The sequence below is a fragment of the Mytilus californianus genome, unplaced genomic scaffold (genome assembly GCF_021869535.1).
Source record: "Mytilus californianus isolate M0D057914Y unplaced genomic scaffold, xbMytCali1.0.p SCAF_9, whole genome shotgun sequence".
In the NCBI taxonomy this organism is placed as follows: domain Eukaryota; kingdom Metazoa; phylum Mollusca; class Bivalvia; order Mytilida; family Mytilidae; genus Mytilus; species Mytilus californianus.
This window is the reverse complement of record NW_026262745.1, coordinates 1,162,292-1,184,682: the sequence shown is the minus strand read 5'-3', so window position 1 is coordinate 1,184,682 and position 22,391 is coordinate 1,162,292. Positions and strand designations below refer to the sequence as shown.

Here is a 22,391-nt window from a genome sequence, read left to right as displayed (position 1 = left end):
TGTCGTGTATTGAGGAAAGGAAATAAGGATATCTCCAAGATTACTTTGCGATGGACATCTGATGGTAGACGACAAAAAGGGAGACCAACAAAGACCTGGTGTATAAAGGTAGAAACTGAGCTGAAAGACCTTATAAAGACTTGGAAGGAGATTGCCTGAGGGAATTGAACCCTTAGTTTCTCAGTAATTTTTAATATCATAATTGTACAATTTAAAAAAGGATTGTTATAAACCATGTCAGTATCAAAGTATTGACTACCGAGCTGATGATATCCCCGGAGACTGATCCACCAGCAGCTTTATCAACCCAGTCATGTAAAAATGAAAACGACATTTTTGAAATGTCATGCGTTCAAAACGCATCTTTGGAATTACCTTTATCAGAAACACTCAAAGCCAAACATCTCAAAGAAACGGATGTATAAAAACTGAAACAGTTGAAGAGCCATGTGACCGAAAAGAACCTAAAAATAATACCCAAATTCATCTTAGGTCAATTTTGCAGTTGTTCATTTCTTTCCCCTCATAAGAGGAATAATATTTGCAGAGAACATTGAAACACAACTCACCTTGTTGACTTAGTTTAACAGTTTCTTGAGTCCGCTTTTTTCTGTTCTGGGATACAGTCGGTTCATGTTCTGATGTATTGATGAACGAGTAGGTCGAGGCTAAATCATTAGAAAAAAATTAGCAAAGATAAAACAAAGGTACAGTATAAAATAGAGGATATACAATTTAAAGGAGCATTGGGCTAAGAGATATAAATAAATACAAACAAATGTGAAATAACAATTCGCTTATATAATCCAGTTTGTTTCAAGTTTGTCTAAATAAGCTAAGAAATGTCGTTAATGGATTATTCACTTGCAACTGAATAATTCGACCTCATTGAATCCGTATTCATGTGAAATTCAATATAAACCCTAAGCAGGAGATGAGTTACGCATAATCTTAGCATGTTCAGCTATTTTAAGGAAAATAATGTCAACATTGAATGCATAACAAGAGTAAACCATTTGATTGATCGGTTTCGATCCACAAAGCTCATTCCTATACAGGTAAAAACGATGATTAACATAATTTTAACCTTACAATATGAAATAGACAGACCTAGAAAAAGTCAATTGCACAAATTTGCTATTTACTTATATCTATACTTATGTTTATATCAGCTGATTATATGACCGCCGGCATTTTTCTTTGGGTGTCATCCTGGTTTGCCCACATTTAATTGCAGGTTTATTAAAACATAGGGTGTTTTGTTGTTTTAACAATTAAGTTCATTTATGCAATATAGTCATATTTTTACATTCATGTCACCCTCTTTATTTACGTCTGTGCTATAAACTATACAGAATTAATCTTTCCTGCTGTCTTAAATGATAATATTCAGTTTTTCAATAAGCAAAAAATATTGGTTTTGATGCAGCTGAGTGTCATTGGATTTCTATACACTGCTCTTACATCCTGTGTATGAAATGAGGGACGGAGCCTTAAAAAAGGAACACGAAATTGATATTTAACAATTCCACCTTCCCAGTCTTGAAGAAATTTAAAGTTCGTTCCATTTTAAGATGTGTAAACGTTTTAAATACTCTAATAATAATAAAAAAACATTAAAGGGGCGCTAGCTACGAGATATATAAAAAATCTAAAGTATGATTTTTTAAAGTTCAATAGTTAATGAAAGTGAAACAAGTAGAATAATAATTCGCTTTACGCAGCCAGTATGGTTCAATTTTGTCAAATTAAGCTAAGCAACATTGATGATGAATTATTCACATGCAAGTGAATAATTCGACCTCATTGAATCCGTATTCATGTGAACTTCAATGTTACCCCATAGCTAGAGATGGATAACGCATGAATTGTGCGTGTTCGGTTATTTAAAAGAAAAGATAGACAACATTGAAAGTAAAACAAAGGTAAATCATTTGATTGAAACAACAATACATCAATCAATTAATTGTTTTTACAATTATAAGAAAGATTTGATTCACACAAATCATTCTTATAAAGGTAAAAACTATTGATTGATTAATAATTGGTGTTTGCTTTATTCCGCATGAGCGCTAAAAGGCTATATCGCGGCGAAAGCTAATTCAAATATCAGGTAAAAACGATGATTAACGTATATTTTTCACCTATAATATGAAATAAAACAGACCAAGAAATTTCAATTGCACAAGTTCGCTTTCTATTTATATCTATATGTATGTTTATATCGCTTATATGACCATTGGAGGGAGTTCAACTCGATGGTTAATTAGATGGCGTCTAGACTAAATAATCCCACGCAACGAAGCTATCTATAATCGAACCCTTGCCCTGTAAAGTGTTTATTCTAGACTTTTATTAATTTGGACACATGTTTTACATTGTTATAAATCAAATATGAGAATTTGTGTCAAATTGTTGAACTTATCTCTTAGCAAGATCCTTTGATGATATGATAATCGCTTTGATTAGTTTTTTTTTCAAACTTTGCTACTTTTCTTGTCCACGTTTTTTTTTTTTTTTTTTTTTTTTTCCGCAATGCAAACAAAGACAAACGCAACGAAGATTCAAATGTTATATGTAGTTTTAAACGTTTTGTTTATCATTGAAAAATATAAAAATACAATATTCAACTTCGAATATTTGATTGATACTGACGAACATTATTCATTCGGCTTGCGTACCAAACTATAAGCCTAGTATCTTACATTTAAATTGGTTTTTTTACCATTGTGTTTACTCAGCACATGACCGATACCTCTGCTAGTGGACATCCACCTCCAAAAATTACCCACTCCAATTAATCAACACTTCAAAAAGGATATGGAAATTGAAAATAGCCTCACTTTATGTAAATTTACTTATAATTATTCGTAACACGGAATTTCCTCGCTAAGGCATATACGGCCATTGTCATAATTATAATTGATGAATCGTTTAGATTTTTAATTTAAAAAAAGGATGTTTCAATGCTTTTACATTTAAAATTGATTTGGTCTAACTATTTTTGCACGATGACCTAGATTATCAGACTGCTATCTTTCATGACTTTGTATAGTCATAAGTTCGAAACATTTTGGACGTTTAGTCCCAAACGGTATCAACAAGCCAGTAGTCAACAATCCGGTTCGGTCGTAAAATGTCTAAGAATCGACTGTTCATAATTGCATTATTTATATTTACCAGTGCTGTTTTCGATTTGTTCTGAATATCCATTGTATGTGCTAGTTATAATCGAATTCACGGTGGTAACTGCAAAAAAAAACTCATTCTATAAAAACTGCGCTTCATGCTTTTTTTAAAAAATTATATCTCTGTAATTGTGTTTTTGTGTGTTTGTGTTTCGTTTATATATATATATTGTTTTTATTTGTTTGTTTGGGATGCCGAGAATATATGATAATTTTAAAAGTTTAGAATTTAAATTAAATAATTAACTAAACGTACACGATAGTTTGAAGAATCATCTAGGCACACTATGTGTGTTTTGAATAAAAAACAGTATCTAATAAAATAATGCTGCTGCAGTTTTCATCTTTGAGTAACAGAAGACTATCGATACTCCTCAGTTATCCTAGGGACCAGGCATGTTGATGTGTAAGTTTCAAGAGGAAGATCTAATTTATCTTGAATCCAATGAAACAGGAACTCAAATAGCAGTGTCATTAAATTAAAGTGTGCACACAAACCATTAGTACTGCAGATTCTCTGCTGATAATTGAAGTCGAATTTTTTGTATATGATGAATTTGGAATTTGAGATTGAATGAATGGATAGAATGGACAGAAAATTCGCTTTCCGTCTCAATTCCGATACCTTACTGACCTTATTGTGATATTTTAAAATACTATTTCAAAATATCATAAAAAAATGAATGAAAGATACAATACCAAACCCTGAAGCAACATGACTTCTAGAAGCATATCATGATTAACATAAGTTCGCAGGAACAGTATTTGAGCTTGGAAGTATTTTTTTTCTGTAACATAGACACAAATTAATGGAAAAAAGAATATGCGTCGTATCTGTACGTTTACCGATAGGGTAGTTTTCTTTATAAAAAAAAAGACAAAAAACAGAAAAATCCAAGGGACAATAACAAATCAAAGGTCGAAAACAAAACGACAAAATCATTCAAATGTAATAACTACCGCTTTCTACAAACAGGAAGTAATAAGGAGACATTAGCTAAAACAAACAAAAACCATGAAAAATATGTACTCATCATGGAGCATGTAAATGCAAAATACGCAAATTTTCATCTTAAAGTGTACATTAAAGAGATGCAAAGATTTAAAACCTTATATTTGTATTTGCTTTATAGTATTTTTTATCAAATAATTTAGGCGCTAAGACAAAATGTTTGTTCCCCTTGTCAACGTATCACTTTTTTTTCAAAGATGCGATTGTTCATGTATAGCCTTTAAGAGATATAAATATTCTAACATCATGTATTTCTATCCCTATACAATATGATAAAACTACTTTTAACAAGTATCATATAGTGACAGTTTATTTGCTCAAATTGTGATACTAGTATCTTTAAATGACACCAAACTCACCTTTGAATATTTCGGTACTTCCACCACTGCTCGTTTCTGTACTGGAATGATTGATATCAACACATCCATGTACGTTATTACACCTTTAACAACATAACATGTACATACACTATACTTAAAGATGAAAGATTTCCAAAAATTTAATGCACATATTTTTTCCTTTAAGGTAAAGTCAACCCTGATGAGCCAACTGATTTGTTTAATATTTTCTTATGTAGTGTTGTTGTTGTCCCGGTATTAGTTTGCGAACTCACATGCATGCTTAACCCCGACACACTCTTTCTGGAATATATAAGTGTGTAATTAGTGATTGACGTTGGTAACTGTGTGCCATTTTTGTTTTAGAATAAATCATTGGTTACCACTTTTCACGATGTTTCTCATTTTGTCAACGCCCCTCCCCGGACTAATGACACAAAACTTACTATGCAGTAGAGGTATTGGTTTTGTTGAAGATCGTACGGTCACTATATAAGTAACACATAGCAGCTAGGGTGATGGCGCATACTCTTAACACGAGAAAACATTGTCAACCGAGGCAAAGTCAATGTACTTGTTATTTAATTTATTTTATTGAATGTTCTGCCATTATTGTCTTTCAAATTCTAAATTGAAAGTAAATAACTTTGGCGTTATAGTTATTAGAAAAACAACAATAGTAAAGCATGGTGTATCTTTTATTTTGACAGTCTATGAAAAAGTTATGGGGATAAAATGTAGCACTTGAGCATTGTCTTCAAAATTATTGATGTTCAATTAATTTTCTTTTAAATTATCGATTTTGATTGGTCTGCACGAGAGGGTGACATTCAAAAATGTTCTCTCCCTGAGACACGGGATGTTATATAGCTGAAGGAGTGATAGAGCAGATTGTTACCCTGGAAAAAACATTATCAACCGAGGCGAAGCCAAGGTTGACAATGACTTTTCTAGGGGTATTCTGAACTATGTGTTATTTAATTTATTATACTGAATGTTCCATTATTACTGTCTATCAATCAGGCCTGGGGCCATTACATTGCAATGTAATGCATAACATTACAATTACTTTTTGATTCTTTCATTACAATTACAATTACAATTACAATTACATTTTTTCTCACATGTAATGCATTACATTACAATTACTTTGCCTGTGTAATGCATTACAGTACACATTACTTTTTCAGTATAAAAACTAAAAACATTTAAAAAACAGAATTTATAAGAAATTGATAAATATTACCAGGGTATATGCAGTATTTATACAGTGTCAGTGACACAAACTTCAAATACTTAAAACAAAAATAAATTATCATATAATTTTGTTTCTAACATTGATCACTTAATCATCAAGACATCATAAAGGGATTTCAAAGGGATATAATAAATGTGCCATTAAAGGATTATCTTGTTAAATGCCTAAGGGCTCTGTGAGGACAAACATAAGTTGAGAACATTTGATTGCAATAAAAACATTTTGATATTAATTAGGTGAAATAACAACCACAGTTTGGTGTAAAAAATGTTGATTGACATATTCAATCTTTCATTGAAATACATGTAAGGTGTGTATAGAATTATGAAAATTTCATCCATATTTTTTCCATTCATCTATTTAGTTTTGTTTAATTATTATTTTTAGAAGATTTTTTAAGGGCAAACTATCTATAATGATTTAATACATTAATTAACTGTGACAATAATTTTATTCAATACTTTCTTTTGTTTTTGCTAATATTTTATTTTTATTTTACTATATTCTTCAATTTTATGTATTTTACCAATTTGTAATGAAAAGTAATGTACAGTAATGGAGGCATTACATTGATTTTTAACTAAAGTAATCATTACATTACATGTAATTGTAATGCAGAAAATGTGCATTACAAATTACTTTGCATTACATCAAAAAAATGTAATATTACAATGCATTACAATTACAAATTACCATAACCCAATGCCTGCTATCAAGATTCAAATTCAAAGTTATCAACTTTGACATCTCGTAATGACAAAAATCCGTATCTAATAAAGCACACAATTGACCAAGCGTGAGGGGTAATAGCATATTTGCCATGGGATAGAATAAAAGGTAAAATAACAAACTTACCGAACTTCAATGAAAATTCAACACGGAAAGTCCTTTATCACATGGCAAAATCAAAAGCTCAAACACATCAAACGAATTGAAAACAACTTGTTAATTATCTCCTCCGTATTAACCAATTAAAATCTGGCATTTTGACATGATGTATAACAAAGTATATTATATCACTCGTATAAGCCAATCAAAATCTGGCATTTTAATGTGAAGTATAATTAATGTTACTGTAACGTTACAATCATTCCACATCTCCTAATGTTTATAACGAAATTATATGTCAATAAGTTACAATTTGAATTTGGTGGATAAATTTTTAAATAATTACATTCCCTGACAGAGCTTTAAAAGTCTATTTTCCAATAGGTACAACAAAGATAGAACAAAGTTGGCATAATTGGTAAATAAATATCTAAATTTGACAAACGAACTGTTGAACTGAAATAACAAGATGTGATATGATTGCCATCAACCAACGACAACCACTAAGTTACAGTTTCTTGGATTTTGACAGGCGTATACATACTGTGGCGGGTTTTAACAGGTTTAGATAACTTCAGACACAAATGGCTGATCATTTAGTCTCTTAAAGCTAGTTCAAACGCAATTACAACTAATAATAATTCATGTCCCCTAGATAAAAATATCAATCAGAACATATCCTATTAATTTTGTATACAGACGTCATAAACCAAACAAAACAACATTACCTTGTGAAACGATAATGCCATCACTTTAGAACTGGTCTAAATGCAGACAAAGAATAAATTAATGTTACAATATCCTTTCACAAGGTGCATAGAAAATTGAAATATTTACACCAATGTTACACTGTAGATTTAATTCAGGATCGAAAATAAAACTATCGGAGTAATAACATAAGATTTTCTGTAATTTATCATATTTGATTGCCGAAAATGTATTAAGGCATGTAAAAAAGAAAAACGTTCGCGCCATTATCGAAAGGTTTAAATAAAATGTTATCTCGTATCTAAGTCATGCCGGGGAGGTAAAAACTAATCTAGTACGATATTTTACTTTTGTTTCTAACAGGTTACGATATACTTGTAACAGTAAAAGCTTATTTTAAAATATAAACCAATTAATGGCATGTGCATAAAGCTGGTTATTTTTGGGGAAAAAGAAACACTTGTCACTTTCTAAACAATAAATAAGAATGTATTCGATTAGAACAATACATAAATTGATTTGTTCATAGTTTTACATATTAATGCATCTACATATATGTACCTGTTTCGTTTACACGAACATCTTTTTATGCATTTCCGACCGTATCTTCCTATAGGACACTTCTTGCATGGTTCTCCGTCCACTGATATGAATCCTGGACTACATTCTAAAAAATAACGGGATGAGACATGTTAGTTCTATTGCGTTCAATATATCTAGCAGTATTGAAGTAAAAGTAAAAGGAGAAAAGAAAAATAATTATCAAACTGCAACAAATCTTTAAATTTGCTTTAAAAGAGCAAGATATGTTATTTCAGAAAATTTCAATTTTATAAATATAGAGTATAAAAATAAAGAAAACAATTTACAGAAAATTTAAAGATTGAATAACATGAACCCTTCAAAAAGACGGGATGGAATCTTGTATCCCGGGAAGGGTAAGCAATTCCTGTTCCGCTAGTGGCAACCATCGTGTTGCATGTTTTAAGCAAACATTATGTGATAAGTTGCATTTGTTGATGTCATTTAACGAGGAAATTTAGACGGAGTTGTATTGATGATATATTTACAAGTATTCGACAAGCTCTGCATTTTATAGCTTATTATCATCCATTCAGAATATTCTTCTGAATATAAATCGTTATTGACTAAAAGCAAATTAACAATGGAAAGGCCAAAACAATATTTGAAGGATTACAATTTTCTATTATAAACCCCTGTACAGAGCTTAATTTATAAATCACTTGCGTTTTTATCTCTACTAATTTCAGTAAACTTTTTTATGGATAAGTTTTTCAGTAGACATGTCATTTATTTGCTCTCTGTTTGATTGTTTGTTTGTGTTTGAGATAAATGTGTTCACTATCTTTCATTTATTGTCCCGATAAACAAACTCACAGAGTTTTAAATCACACTGAATTAATTTAACCTATATCCTACTTGACCAGGTTCAAGTAGTGTATAAGGGTACAAAGTTCCTTCGAAAAATGTGGAAAGAGTGAATCGGTTTATACTTAACAACAAAATTATTTTCATTTACCTGTGTATAATATGACGCAGGTTTCTTCAAAAGTGATGATTTTCTAAAAATTGTTTGACATTTCATAGTGATATCATACTTTAACTTTGTTTAAACCTGTTTATTTACTTTTGACTTTAATTATTTATCCCTTGTAATTTTTTTTTATTAACTGTGTATTTGCATTCAGGTGTCGCAAGTCAAATTTATTCGTTCATTGTGTGTTAATTTACGTTTTTTGATTGAGTTAAGCCTTCCAATTGATATTTTATAGTCTGTTTTTCTATGTTGTGATGTTATCCTATTGTTTCAGAAAAGGGAGAAGGTTTGGTACCATTAAAATGTTAAACTGTTTGCACCTGTCCTAAGTCAGGAATCTGATTACAATTGTTGTCGTCTGTTTATGTAGTTCATACGTGTTTCTCGTTTCTCGTTTTTATATAGATTAGACCGTTTGTTTTTCCGTTTGAATGGTTTTACACTTGTAATTTTTTGGGGCCCTTTATAGCTTGCTGCTCGGTGTGAGCCAATGCTCCGTGTCCAAGGCCGTACATTGACCTATAATGGTTTACTTTTATAAATTGTAACTTGGATGGAGAGTTGTCTCATTGGCACTCATACCACATCTTCCTATATCTATTAAAGTCGTTTCTAAAAAAAAAAGGACAAAGTGGCTTGTTATAAAGTAAAGTGAATACATTTGGGACTGTCTGATCGTTACTTTCTGTCTTTATATATATATATATATATATAACCAATCTAAAAGGGTACAACATCACCAAAAAATAACAATAAAATGACCAAATGTAACTATAAATATTTCGGATAACAGATATCCTTCATCAGTATGATCACGATGTAAAATGAATCATATCAAACTATTCTGATTATAAATCTATAACAATCTTGAATTCTATACAGTAAAACAGGTAAAACAGTTTTACCCGAACATCATATATAGAGACGCTAGTATAATTCAAAAATTTCCAAAACACGACGCAAAGATATACCTGAAATATAAATACAGATTTGCCATATGAACTGGAACAACCCTAAAATTCCAAAATGACGACAGTTAAGATGTTACAACAACTGCGTGAAAATACATTCCCAATTAACAGCACTGACGGATCTAAGCTGGTATAATTTTTCAAATTTGACAACGGTAGAGTAATTAAAACAGAGGCTGAGTTTAGATTTAGATTATTACTTTTCTAATCATTATCAAACTGCTATTTATTTGGGAATGTTTAAATACGCAGCCTCTGTTTTAATTACTCTACCGTTGTCAAATTTGAAAAATTGTACCACCTTAGATCCGTCAGTGCTGTTTGTTGGGAATGTAAATATCAGTCCAACAATGTTAGATCTGTAAATTTGCGTTTGCAAATTTTTTTTCTTCCCTCGCCGGGATTCGAACTCATGCTACTGAGATATCGTGGCACCAAATCGCATTGCATTGTGACTGACGCGCTAGACCACTCGACCACCTAGAGACTTTGTAGAGCTTAGGTGGTCGAGTGGTCTAGCGCGTCGGGCACAGTGCAACGCAATGTGGTGGCACAATATCTCAGTAGCATGAGTTCGAATCCTGTGAAATATTACGTCGCCAATAACTGTCGATTCGCCTTCGTGAACTAGATAGCCGCATAATGCTTATAAAATGTATAAGCCTTTAAATAATGAACCAACACAATCTTACCAGAATTAACGACTAGTTGTGCTATATATATTCATAACGTAAAAATGTTTAACAATTAACATTCTTTTTCCATACCCTGACATTGCTTATCTTTTATACCACAGAGATGTGACATCCAAATCTCGTGAAAATGGGATTTTGTTGTTAAAACAGACCTAATATTTGAACTCTTTATGTCATTACTATGACACAGTCAGAAAGATTTTTTTCTCCGAGGTTCTGCTATTGTTGGTGTCAATACCCCTTAATTCATTTTCGTCAATTTTGAATGATAGATAACAAATGTTTAAATTGAATTCAGTAAACTTCATAGTAGTATACACACACACAGTACTCTTGCCAGAAGTGAAAATGTTTAACTTAGGAACATAGATATAATCATAATTTTATAATTTCCATTACAGTAAATACTGGTTTAAGCGTTATGCAAAGTTATTCACTTTACATTTATTTTGGAAATACATTGTATTTGGTATTACATTTTATGCGATTTAATATCGAGATAGTATGGCAAAGATTTAAGTAATTTTTATTGTATAAAACATTTGGAATTAAAAGATTTTCATCGAAATGATTCAGTTAATTTTACATAGCGTTTTACGCATTAATTTGTATAAAAAGTTTTGTAAAGCTGTTTGACTTGATAAAATAGAGATTTGGACAAATAGTATTTGGAAAGTTAAGTTTTTCATAGGGTTATGTCCCCTGATATAGTTCATTTTTGAAATTCTAAATTTAGTATTAATTGAGACTGCTATTTTATTGTGTAATTTTTGTAAGCACTTTGATTACTGATTTCAAAGAACAAACATCTTTATTTACTAGAACTTTCTCTCTGTTTTATACAAGGAGCATAAAAGTCATCATACATAGCAGAAAATTAAAGTTAGTATGATATTTTGTGGTAGGACTGACAGGACCAAGGCTAGTCCCCAAACAAGGAAGAAGATATAATCAGTAGCGTACAAATGCCAGCAAATACCAGCATCACAAAAATAGATATCTTCTTCAGAATGTAATGAAGCAGTACTAGTAGTTCAACAATCAGCTCAATCAACAGCTTCAGCGTCAACAGCTCCTGCATTATCAAGAGCAACTACATTAACTGTGACCACAACAACAACATCCATTCCATCAACTGCACCAACAACATCCACAGCATCAACACTGCCGTAGTGCAAGTCATAACAGAAGTAAGTGTAAATATGCCGCCAGGGATAAATTTAAACGCTTATGAAGGCAAATCATTTGCAGCATGGTGGGGATATTTTATCCGATGAACACTCATACAAAAACTGTTTGAACAGCTTCAGTGTACTTCATTTCCTTTTCTCATGGGAAATGGTATACCAAAGCAATGATTCAAATCGCCACACTTAATGAAACTGTACAAAATTCATTTCAAGGGTTAAAGGGTGAATTTTTCAAAATCACAAGGGTTGTTTGATGTTAATATCCTACAATTAAAGGAAGGCCAAAATAAAAGAGTGGGTGAATTTATGGCAACTTTACAAGAAAAAAGTATAGGTCCCAACATTCCAGATTATATAAAAATAGTGTTTACCACACAAAGTTTTAGATGGGAGATAGGGAAAACAGTCTATAACACATCCCCAAAGCCAGAAACTTTAGAACAATTAAGAGAAATTGCAGAAATTGCAGAAAAATCAGAGCAGCAGCTATCACCACCATCCCCCATTATCGCCAACACAGTTGACACTATAGAAGAAGCTAAAATGCAAGAGCCTTTGAAGGAAATTGAAAGACTCCGTATATCAATAGCCATGACATGACCAAATCAGCCTCCACAAAATAAAAACCGCTACAAGCCAAGACATAACTACCAACAAGGAACTGTGAATCAACATGAACCTGCCTTTGTACCCCAGTAACACTGCTTTCTATAAAATCATCAAGTGTTGAACGAACAACAATACAGCCAACCCATGCCAACGACAGTACCGATTCATTATCAACAGAAACAGAAACAGAAACATGATGATGGATCATTATCAAATTGTGGTATGTTTTGTATGTTTTGTGGTTCTAATTGCCCAACATGAAATAAACAATGTTATAAATCATAAAATAGGGCATTATAGTCGTAAATGCAGAAGTACAAAAATATGGTCAAAACCATCCTTCTCGTCGTAAGTGATTTGCGCCTATCCATAGTCAACTGTCAAAGGATAGGCACAGAGGTAGAAATTCTTTGCAGAGGTGTATTTGGTATAACCTTTGCAGAAAAATTCTTCGATTATTGATATGAATGGCCGAAAAACACACACATTGATTGATACTAATGCAGAAATCACTTGCTGTAGTTTTGAATTTTATAGAAAATTAGCCCTTTCTGACAAACTTTCTAAACCAGATATTCCATCAATCAAAGGTGTAATTGGACGCAGTTCACAAGTGCTAAGAAGTTAATCTACACATTTCATTTAAATGTGCTTTTTCAAACTATAATTTTTATGTTTTAGATGGGCTTTATTTTTCATTTGTGGGGCCCTTTATAGCTTACTGTTCGGTGTGAGCCAAGGCTCCGTGTTGAAGACCGTACTTTGACCTATAATGGTTTTTCGTTTAAAAATTGTGACCTGGATGGAGAGTTTGCTCATTGGCCACATCTTCTTATATCTATTTATCATTCTTTTAAAGTCGGTCGGGGTTTTGTTTTACACGAGAATAATATTAATATTGATTTTTCTAGAAGTGTTTTATAGGTGCCAGATAAAGAAAATTTAGATGTACCCAAAGTATATATGATACAGACTACTAGTACTGGTCTTGATAGAACATATCACCCTGTCACAGTTATTCATTATGTGAAATACATGTTGGTGTCAAAATTTCTAAAAGAAATTTAGGAGAAATAGTTCTTTTAGAACCAGTAAGTAATTTAGTGGATTACAATCTTACGAGTGCTAAATGTTTGGTCAAAATTAACAAGAAAAGAGCGGTCATAAGATTGATGAATCCTACAAATCAGGAAATACATATTCCCGCAACAAAAGTGCTAGCTTCTCTATTAGACATTTACTTTAATTGCATTCATAATTTGTATAAAAACGAGCCATCTGTAGCTAGTTTACATCAAACTAATCAAGTCAAAAAGCTTATAGCGTTTGATTTCAGCAGTTCTGATTTAAATGTTGAGCAGAGACAATAAATGCAGACATTTTAGCTCATATAGAGATATTTTTGCTACTAATTTATCCATGTCCCTACAGGAGAAAACAGGTTCGCTAATTTTTGGGAATGTGCAATTATTATCGACGGTTTGTTGATTCATTTTCAAATATTTCCACTCCTGTGAATGGGTTGTTAAAGAAGGAAAGGGCACTAAATTTCAAATGGAATAAGGCATGTCTGTAAGCGTTTAGCTAGAGGTAAAGGGGAGGGTTGAGATCTCACAAAACATGTTAAAGCCCGTCGCATTTTTTTCTCCTGTCCCAAGTCATGAGCCTCTGGTCTTGATTAGTCTTGTAAATTTTTTTAATTTTAGTTACTTTATATGTTTTGGAGTTTAGTGTGACGTCCATTTTCACTGAACTATTACCCCTTTTATTTAAGGGTTAGCTGAATACCAATTGGTGGACTTCGGCTGTTTTCCACATTTTAGTCGGGTTGTTGTGTCTTTGGCACATTTCCCATTTCCATTCCCAATTTTATTTGACAATTCAAAACATGCTTTATTAACATCTTCTGTCCTAGCATACCCCGACATGAATAGACCCTTTATGCTGACTTGTGATGCTTCGAATTCAGCTATAGGTTTTGTTTTAAGTCAAGAGAAAATAACGTGTTATTGCTTTTGGAGATGAAAGTTTATCCAAAACAGAACAAGCTTAGAGTTGAAAAGAATGTTATTCAGTAGTTCAATGTGTGAAAACATTTACAAATTGTCTTGCTACAGGGAAATTCACTTTGTTTACTTATCACAAAGCTTTGACATATCTCATGAATCTGGGGACAGATACGGATAAACTGACAAGATTGCCAATGGATTTGCAACATTATAAATTTTAGATTTATCTTAGAAAAAATCGTAAAAATATTGAACTCCGAGGAACATTCAAAACGGAAAGTCCCAAATCAAATTGCGAAATCAAAAGCTCAAACACATCAAACGAATGGAAAACAACTGTCAAATCCCTAAAGGATGTAACAATCTAGTAGCCGATGCTCTCGGTTGATGTTCATATACTGAACAGCCTGACGATGAAAATGAAGTGGGAGCTGTAAAAGGTATGTGAAGTGAATACGGGAACAGAAGTTAATGGCATGCATAGGACTTATAAGAGTATCCACTCATTTATGATGATTACACTATGGTTGCTCCATTAGATCCAGTTATTGCCAGACCAGAATTGTCAAACCTTCCTGCGATTGCAAATTTGCAACATAAATGTCCTGATTTTGGAGATATTTATAGATTTCTTACTGAAAGTATTCTACCTGCAGACAATGATCAGACTTCAAAGGTAAACAAAAATCTGCTCCGAAAAGGGTCAGAGGTGATAATGTTGAAAAGTGGATAAAACAGTTATGTCTCCTAAAATTATAAGCTCTAAGAGACGATGATCTTTTAAGTTGTCATGACAGTTTCAAAAATTTCAAAAACACCAAAAGTGAAATACGACTAAGGCTATCTATGCCTTGGTTGTAATTTTTAAAAATAACTAATTCTCAATAGACTACATTCAGTATATGTATATATATATATATAAATATATATATATATAGATATATATATAAGTCTATTGGAAACAACCAACAAGCAAATTTAATACTTTACGGATCGTTTAATGACGATACGGCACAGACCAACAATATGTAGGTTTCATTCTGAAACAAATTTCAATGTTGAAAGTGTCAAGAAACTAAGGTAGAAAATTGTACAATTGTATCATTCTTACAAGATCACAGTGAGAACAAAATATTTACTATATATGACAAATTGATGTAGTTGACATGCAATACCATGATCAATAAATAACTGCAAATACTAGTATTAGATTTGTATCTTTCAGCTGTTGTTGATGCGGGCGCAACTGATGAGTGTCATGTTGTGCATAAGAGGACAACAGACTTAAGGAGTGATCATTCTTCTACGTTACTTGAACAAGGATTTGCTGTCGTGCAAGTATAATAAAAACTTTAGAAATAACTCGACGTCAGTTAAAACAATACATTCGTTATTAATACTTTTTTACAATTTCTTATTGGAAATTATTTTTAATGCCTCTATCAAACATGAGGTAAATTTTGTCAATATGACTTACAGCGCTGTTTCGTCTTTATTGACAAAGCAAAATACAATAAGAATTATACTCTAGCAAAGGCCTAGGACTACTTATAGAAATCTTAAAAGTATCTAGCTTACCTATGCAAAGTCCATCCTTTAGCTCCGAGTTGTTACAACAAAATGGCACATTCCGTTCTCTACATAAAAATTAAAATGAAAATAAATCTCAAAATGATACTTAATTTAAACCGGTCAGCTGGACTGGCAAAATTATATCTATCGTTCTAAATCTATATAGATTCTGAAAATTATTGCTTTTACTATTGAAATCACTATTGGATAAGACCTTTTAATCACTATAAATAAAGAATACAAATGTTATTAAAATTACCCCATATATTTATGACAGTAGCTGCATGTAGTCAGTTTCGAAAGCAATAAATTCCATAACAAAATGATTATGCAGTTACGTCCTTTCATTGCACGTTACTTTTGCTATATGAATGATCACATATAAACTGCGGAAGTATGTTCTACTTGAAACATATATTGTTTCCGATATTGTGATTGTCGGCACCAATCAATTATGCATATCATATTATAACATTTTACCTAAAACATTCTGAGGTCAAATTTGTCTAATATATAATCATATAAACTGAAAAATAAATCAAAAGGGTTATAATGTTGATTTAGAAATTTTGGCATGAACTTATTGTTTGCGATCGTTGAGCAGTAACAAGCATGCGAGATTTTATTTATTATTGCAAAATCTATTCTGTCGCAATTTTCGGATTAGCGAAAAAAGCTAAATTTACAGTACCTTTTTCATTGTGATTTTTGTTTTTTCGAGTTTTGGCTTTTTTTCATATATATACCTGAACAGACAGTTCAAAACTCATAAGTCGGAAAAAACCACAACGCCATGGCAAAAAAAAAAGAAAAAAAAGGAAAGACGAAAAAGATAAACAAGTCCGCAAATAATTACACGAAAACTATAAACTTGGTAACGCTTCATGTACCACAAGATTACCTTGTTTGGTTTAATTATTCTATCAACACCTGATTGTTGAAAAGAAAAATAACAAACAATACACCTGAACATCTTGTAGTACCTATATAAAAAAAGTTACTGGGTTTTTCAGTAATTATTATCATTGGATTACAAATATTTTGACTTGTAGTTTCAGACAGAAAAGAAATTAGAAAATTGACAAAATCAGATTCAAGATGTGACAAACAATGCACCTGAACATCTTGCGTTGCCTATATAAAAATAAGGAGATGTGGTACAATTGTCAATGAGAAAACTATTTACCAGAGTTCCAAATGAAGATGATGTTAGCAATTATAGGCGACCATGCGGCCTTCAACAATGCGAAAACCCCATAACATTTAGTCTGCTTTAAATTCAGGACCAATTTGATATAAAGTTGTAAGCAATGTAAATAAAACAGGTGAGTAAATATTGTAGTGGGTTTATTACATGTTGACATTTGATTAGAACTGCACACATTTACTGTTACTGTACAGTATCAGGTAAAAGAAATTAAAATGACAGACAAGGAAAATATGTATGGAAGAAAATACATACCAGGCGTCCCACTAATACCAAGTTAACAGAAAAAGTTATATGACTTTACAAAACAGGGAGGTCCTCTTTTTCACAAATATGACGACATTGTGAAATTTCGCTCAATATTGAAGAGAAGATTGTTCAAAAGTACCGAATTGACGGGACGTTGTCGCCTGTGAAAAAAACGTTCTGGACCTGAGAGAATAAGGAGTTCCAACGAAATAGTACAAACGGTACAATATCATAAATCATGGAAGCTGTCTGTTTTTCTTTCCAAAAAACATAAGCGATTGTTAGTTGGTGGTATTACAACACGAGAAAACGAACCAAGTGCATCAACAATATCAAAAATTTTGAATCACGACTTAAAAATGTCATTTGAAAAGCTGAAAATTTGTGCTAGAGAGTCCCTAGATGCCTATGTAGAAGTATATTTAAATGAAAACGTTGACAATATAGGTACAAAAAAAACCATATACGCTTCATTTGTTTGATGAATCATCTGTGGTCAAAACTTCTGGAAATAGACTATATGGACATTCACTTTAGGTGAAAAGGTAATTGAAGTTCAGAGGTATGCATCCAATGTAACTTAAACGATTAATTTACTTCATGGACCTTTTGGAATTGAACATTTTGATATAATTGATGGACTATCAAACGGACTCGTTATGCTAGACTGTTTAATGCATTCCAAGCAGTAGATATTGAACAGATATATCATGTTATGGAGGGGTATTTGCAAAAATTACCCGTCAAGGGACTGTGAAATTTCCCGAGTTGTAAGGCGAGGGAAATTTGGTCCTAAGACTTGTATTTTTCCCAAATACCCCACCATAACATGATATATCTGTTTAATTACACCGAATAGATTTTGTTTGAAACTCTCTGTACAGGTGAAAGGAAATTTTTTTTTACTAGTAAGCTGTAATTCATAAACATGTTTATCCATAATTTTGAGGATAAGTAGATATTATCATAGAACCGCGGGAATTATATATGTACTTATACGCGTCAGCGCGCTTTCTTTATGTAACGTCATATCCGAATAATTTTGGCGGTAAGAAGCTCGCGAGGGTAAAAAAGGAATATCCAAAATGACAAATACCACGGCATAGCGAGGAAATTGAGGCATATACACCGGCAGTGGTGAAAAACAGGCAAATTCGTTTTAAATGAGGAAAAAATGTGTGAATATGCGAAAAATACACTGGCTACCAACCAATCAAATTCTGGCATTCTTATATAAGGTGTAATAAATATGGAAATGCATTTCTACAGGCCGAAGATACCGTTATCATTGAAAGTTGCGGTTTTCACCGTGGCCAGTTTGTTAAGGGTCATATGAGGATTTTGTGTAATCAACATATTGTCGAACATTTGTATCATGATGCAACCATCATACCATCCAGACCTGTACCCGTGCGAAAACTGTTTCAAGATTATGAAGGATTTTACGACGCCACACCAGTTTGCCTCATGAGATTGTTTCAAACTTGTAAAGTATTTTTACATAGCAATACCAGATTTGCTTTGAATTTAACTGAAATAGCAATATGCAATGAACTATGCAGAATATCACCTTCAGAGGCCCATTGTACGCGGTTTTCTACATTTATATAACAAAGATAGTACTAACTACTATCTTATTAAAAGCAATTTGCGAATTTTGTACTTAACATATCTCAGCTGAATAATTTGGATAATGTGTCCCGTCTATCAAAAAAATTTAACAAGATGTGCGTATGTTGTCTTTTATATAAAGGATACTCATACAATTATTAGATAAGTATACAAAACAATCTGATTTTGTGCTACGTGAAGCGTTACCAACTGCATTTGTAAAGAGCAAATTATCAAAATGATTAGATAAGTGTACCAAGCTAGATATGTGAAGTGTAACCAAATAAAATTGTAAAGAAAGAATCAACAAACAATAGTAAATTATTAGTCCAGTAGTTATGTTTGTAGTTTTTTTATAAGAGTACTACTAAGACTTGTCACACTAACTTTTAAATGACTGTAATGGTGTTATATTTTATGTCTAGTCTATATCTGCCTATTAGACAACCGGAAAAATTAAATGCATTTAAATACGTAAATAACAAATGTCGATGTAGATAAATATTAGATTGGTTAAACACGAAAATTATATGAATAGTAAGCAAATTAATTAAAGTCCAATGAGGTTTAAATCTGTAAGAAGGAAAAGGAACTGGCTGAGACATTAAAAAAAATCTGAAGTCTATATATTAAAACTGAAAAAAAAACGATAAATGATCTTATACAATCTAGAAACATAGAGGTTATGAATCACCAGTGAATTTATAAAAAAATGATACAAACACTGATGATAAATTCATAGACATGGAAAAAAAGAATGATAACGTCGGTAAACTAAAACTTAAAATTGACAAGTAAAGATAGTGTTAGGAAAAAATATTATTATAAATTATAACATTAATGGTACATGTTCATGTTGTGGTGAATACTGTTCAATTAAGTCTAAAAATATAAACTTAATTCATCACGAAAACTTGATTGGTAGTGACTCGACTAATAAATAGTCAATTAGAGAACAACGTGATGTCAATTAGGCAAACTTACCGACAAATGATGATAATTACTGTTTTTCTTGAACAACGGGAAGATGAACAAACCTCCGTTTGAAAAAACCAACTGATCACGAAGAGGGCGCCGTAAAAGGACGCAAAAGAGAAAACAGGGTCCTTTAAACCCATCGAGTATTGTACACCCCTCCCCAACTATAGTACATCCAAGTCAAATCTTTCTGAATCCATCTCCATATCAACATTTAACATCGAGAACTTTAACACCAAAGACACATATTAATCATCATTACTCCGTACAGAAGATAATATTGCTATACACCAGCAGTCTCCATTTACATTTCAAAAGGCTGAAATAGAAGATTATATGAGTGAATAAAAATGGCATAGAGAACATCCAATGAGTTAATAGGAACAGGACTTCATGTTTATAATGGTGTAAATCCCAAGATAAACGTCAAGTTATCATGCTTATATAATTGAAACAGTAGTACTAAAAGCGATTCTCAGGAGCGAAATCAATATTATACGAAAGTTTTGAAAAACATACAAATTCTTCCAGATAAACATCAAATTCAACAGTATACATTCTCTCTGATAAACTACCAATTGAGTCTACAATACACTATCAAATATTGATCAGATTCGGCAGTATCCAGGAAAATGACTGTATTGAAAAGGAAATTTGCATTCGTCAGACCCTTCGAAAAGTTGGTTTCTCTATGCAAAGAAATTACTAGACCAGTATGATTTTACATCCATGTTTGCCCTTATCAATAACATGTCATCTTCATCTTTATGGAAAAAAAGTAGTTTGCACTGTTCATAATTCCTTTCACGGATGTAAGCGATCCCATTCAATAGGAAGACATACCTCCCCAAAACATCATCCAGTACACCATTATTCTCGGAGTCATGCGAAAACAAGACATTTAAGTCGTAATCTCTCTTCTGACTTTAGCCTTTATTATCATTGACAAGCATAATGGTTGTTTCGCCACTGATAATTATCGACAACCAATGATTTTGGAATGTCCAGCGATACTTTTACCTAAAACAGCTTTACTGGATAAAATGTTGTTTTCTTTTAAACAAATATACCTATATTCAGTTCTGCAAGGCATATCACACCCTGTCATGGCGTTACATTTTACTGGATATGTGAGTTTTCAATAACTTTTTATACTCACTTGACATCCCTTTTTTTCGAGGTAAATTGTGTATGTTCCTCCGCTCAGTACTATTACTCCAATCGAGTTTTCTATTTTGTTGCTCGATAATCCATCATTTTTCAAAATTACGAAGATGGACGAGTTTCTAATTTATAAAACTTTTTGCTCCTTGATGAGTACCTTATTTACGGGAGCCACATGTACAGCAGGATCTGCCTTCCCTTCCGGAGCACCCCTCAGATTTTGCGTGGTTTGTGTTGCTTAGTCTTTACTTCTCTATGTTATGTTTTGTACTATTGTTAGTCTTTAACAGTTGTTTTTTTTTTCTTTCAAAGCCATGGCGTCGTCAGTTTATTTTAGACTTGCATGAATGAGTTTGAATATCCATTTGAAATATATCGCCTCTCTTTTAGGAAGATGTTGAGCTCCTCAATTATAGTCAAAGAAGGGCCATGGCATCGCAATTTTACGACTTAATCATTGCAAAGTACTGGATTATGTCTTATGTGCAATATCCAATCTTTTTGCTGAAGGCAAATACAACTTGGGGAGGTGACCCTTTCTTACAGGAGGCTAGTATCTAGATGAAGAAGTAACTACTTTGAATTTATCTTTTATGTACATTTCAACATTCGGCAATAACGTAAAACGATCCATGAACGTATTATAGGGATCATGTCGAATTGCAGAAATTCATTTTCTCAAAAAATGTAACCAGAATTACGCTTTATGTATATCGTTGTGTCCTCGTTGTTAGCTTAATTGAACTGTTTAAATGCCCATTCAAATAAAGTACTGGGGGAGTGATACACCTAAAAAATATAGCACAAGGTAATGTATTGCATAGTTTCTTTCTGGTTTATCTCGAAAATTTCTTGCGATTAAAACAAAACGAATGTATATAATGCATTCGATTAATTTCGAATTCGCTTAAGATTTAGATTTTCAGTCTGCTTCAAATGATTTTGATTATGTTGTACTTTCGTTTTACCTGAAAATTGCATTAAACTTCAGATGATAGTATTGAAAGTAGATGCAACGCACTGTAATTGTTTATCGAAATAACTAATCGCCTTAATCTCCTGCAAATCATGGCAATACATTGAATACGAGTTATTTAAGTTAATGTCACTAACTAACCTTTCGTACTCAACATTTTACATGGATGTACCTGGTAAGACATGTAACGGGTTGTCATGTTGTCTAATGTTATATACAGTAAGGAGATGGGATGTGATTGCCAATAAGACAACTTTTCAAATGAAGCAG

General features: G+C 32.2%; 2 protein-coding genes across 7 annotated transcripts in view; one reads left to right on the top strand and one right to left on the bottom strand.

Annotated features, from left to right (window-relative positions):
* The window catches only part of LOC127716148 (uncharacterized), a 551,146-nt gene extending 529,348 nt beyond the window's left edge, over positions 1 to 21,798 (bottom strand). For 3 of the 5 annotated variants that reach the window (XR_007988779.1, XM_052222265.1, XM_052222269.1), the window contains exons 1-6: positions 21,141 to 21,798; positions 19,988 to 20,300; positions 15,943 to 16,001; positions 7,894 to 7,999; positions 4,560 to 4,642; positions 3,181 to 3,249 (exon numbers count right to left, since the gene is read on the bottom strand). Coding sequence is in view for 4 of the 5 variants with exons in the window: in XM_052222265.1 (XP_052078225.1) it covers positions 3,181 to 3,249; positions 4,560 to 4,642; positions 7,894 to 7,999; positions 15,943 to 16,001; positions 19,988 to 20,121 (451 nt within the window). In the remaining variant the exon portion in view is untranslated. Of the gene's footprint in view, positions 1 to 569; positions 669 to 3,180; positions 3,250 to 4,559; positions 4,643 to 7,893; positions 8,000 to 15,942; positions 16,002 to 16,195; positions 17,231 to 19,987; positions 20,301 to 21,140 lie in introns of those variants that run through there. The other 2 variants (XM_052222264.1, XM_052222266.1) reach the window with 2 other exon arrangements.
* Positions 21,799 to 21,834: 36 nt separating this feature from the next.
* LOC127716128 (heat shock 70 kDa protein 12A-like) overlaps positions 21,835 to 22,391 on the top strand; it is a 44,942-nt gene continuing 44,385 nt past the window's right edge. For both annotated transcript variants that reach the window (XM_052222226.1, XM_052222224.1), the window contains exon 1: positions 21,835 to 21,953. In XM_052222226.1, coding sequence (XP_052078186.1) covers positions 21,898 to 21,953 — 56 coding nt within the window. In that variant the 5' untranslated portion in view covers positions 21,835 to 21,897. The remainder of the gene's footprint in view (positions 21,954 to 22,391) is intronic.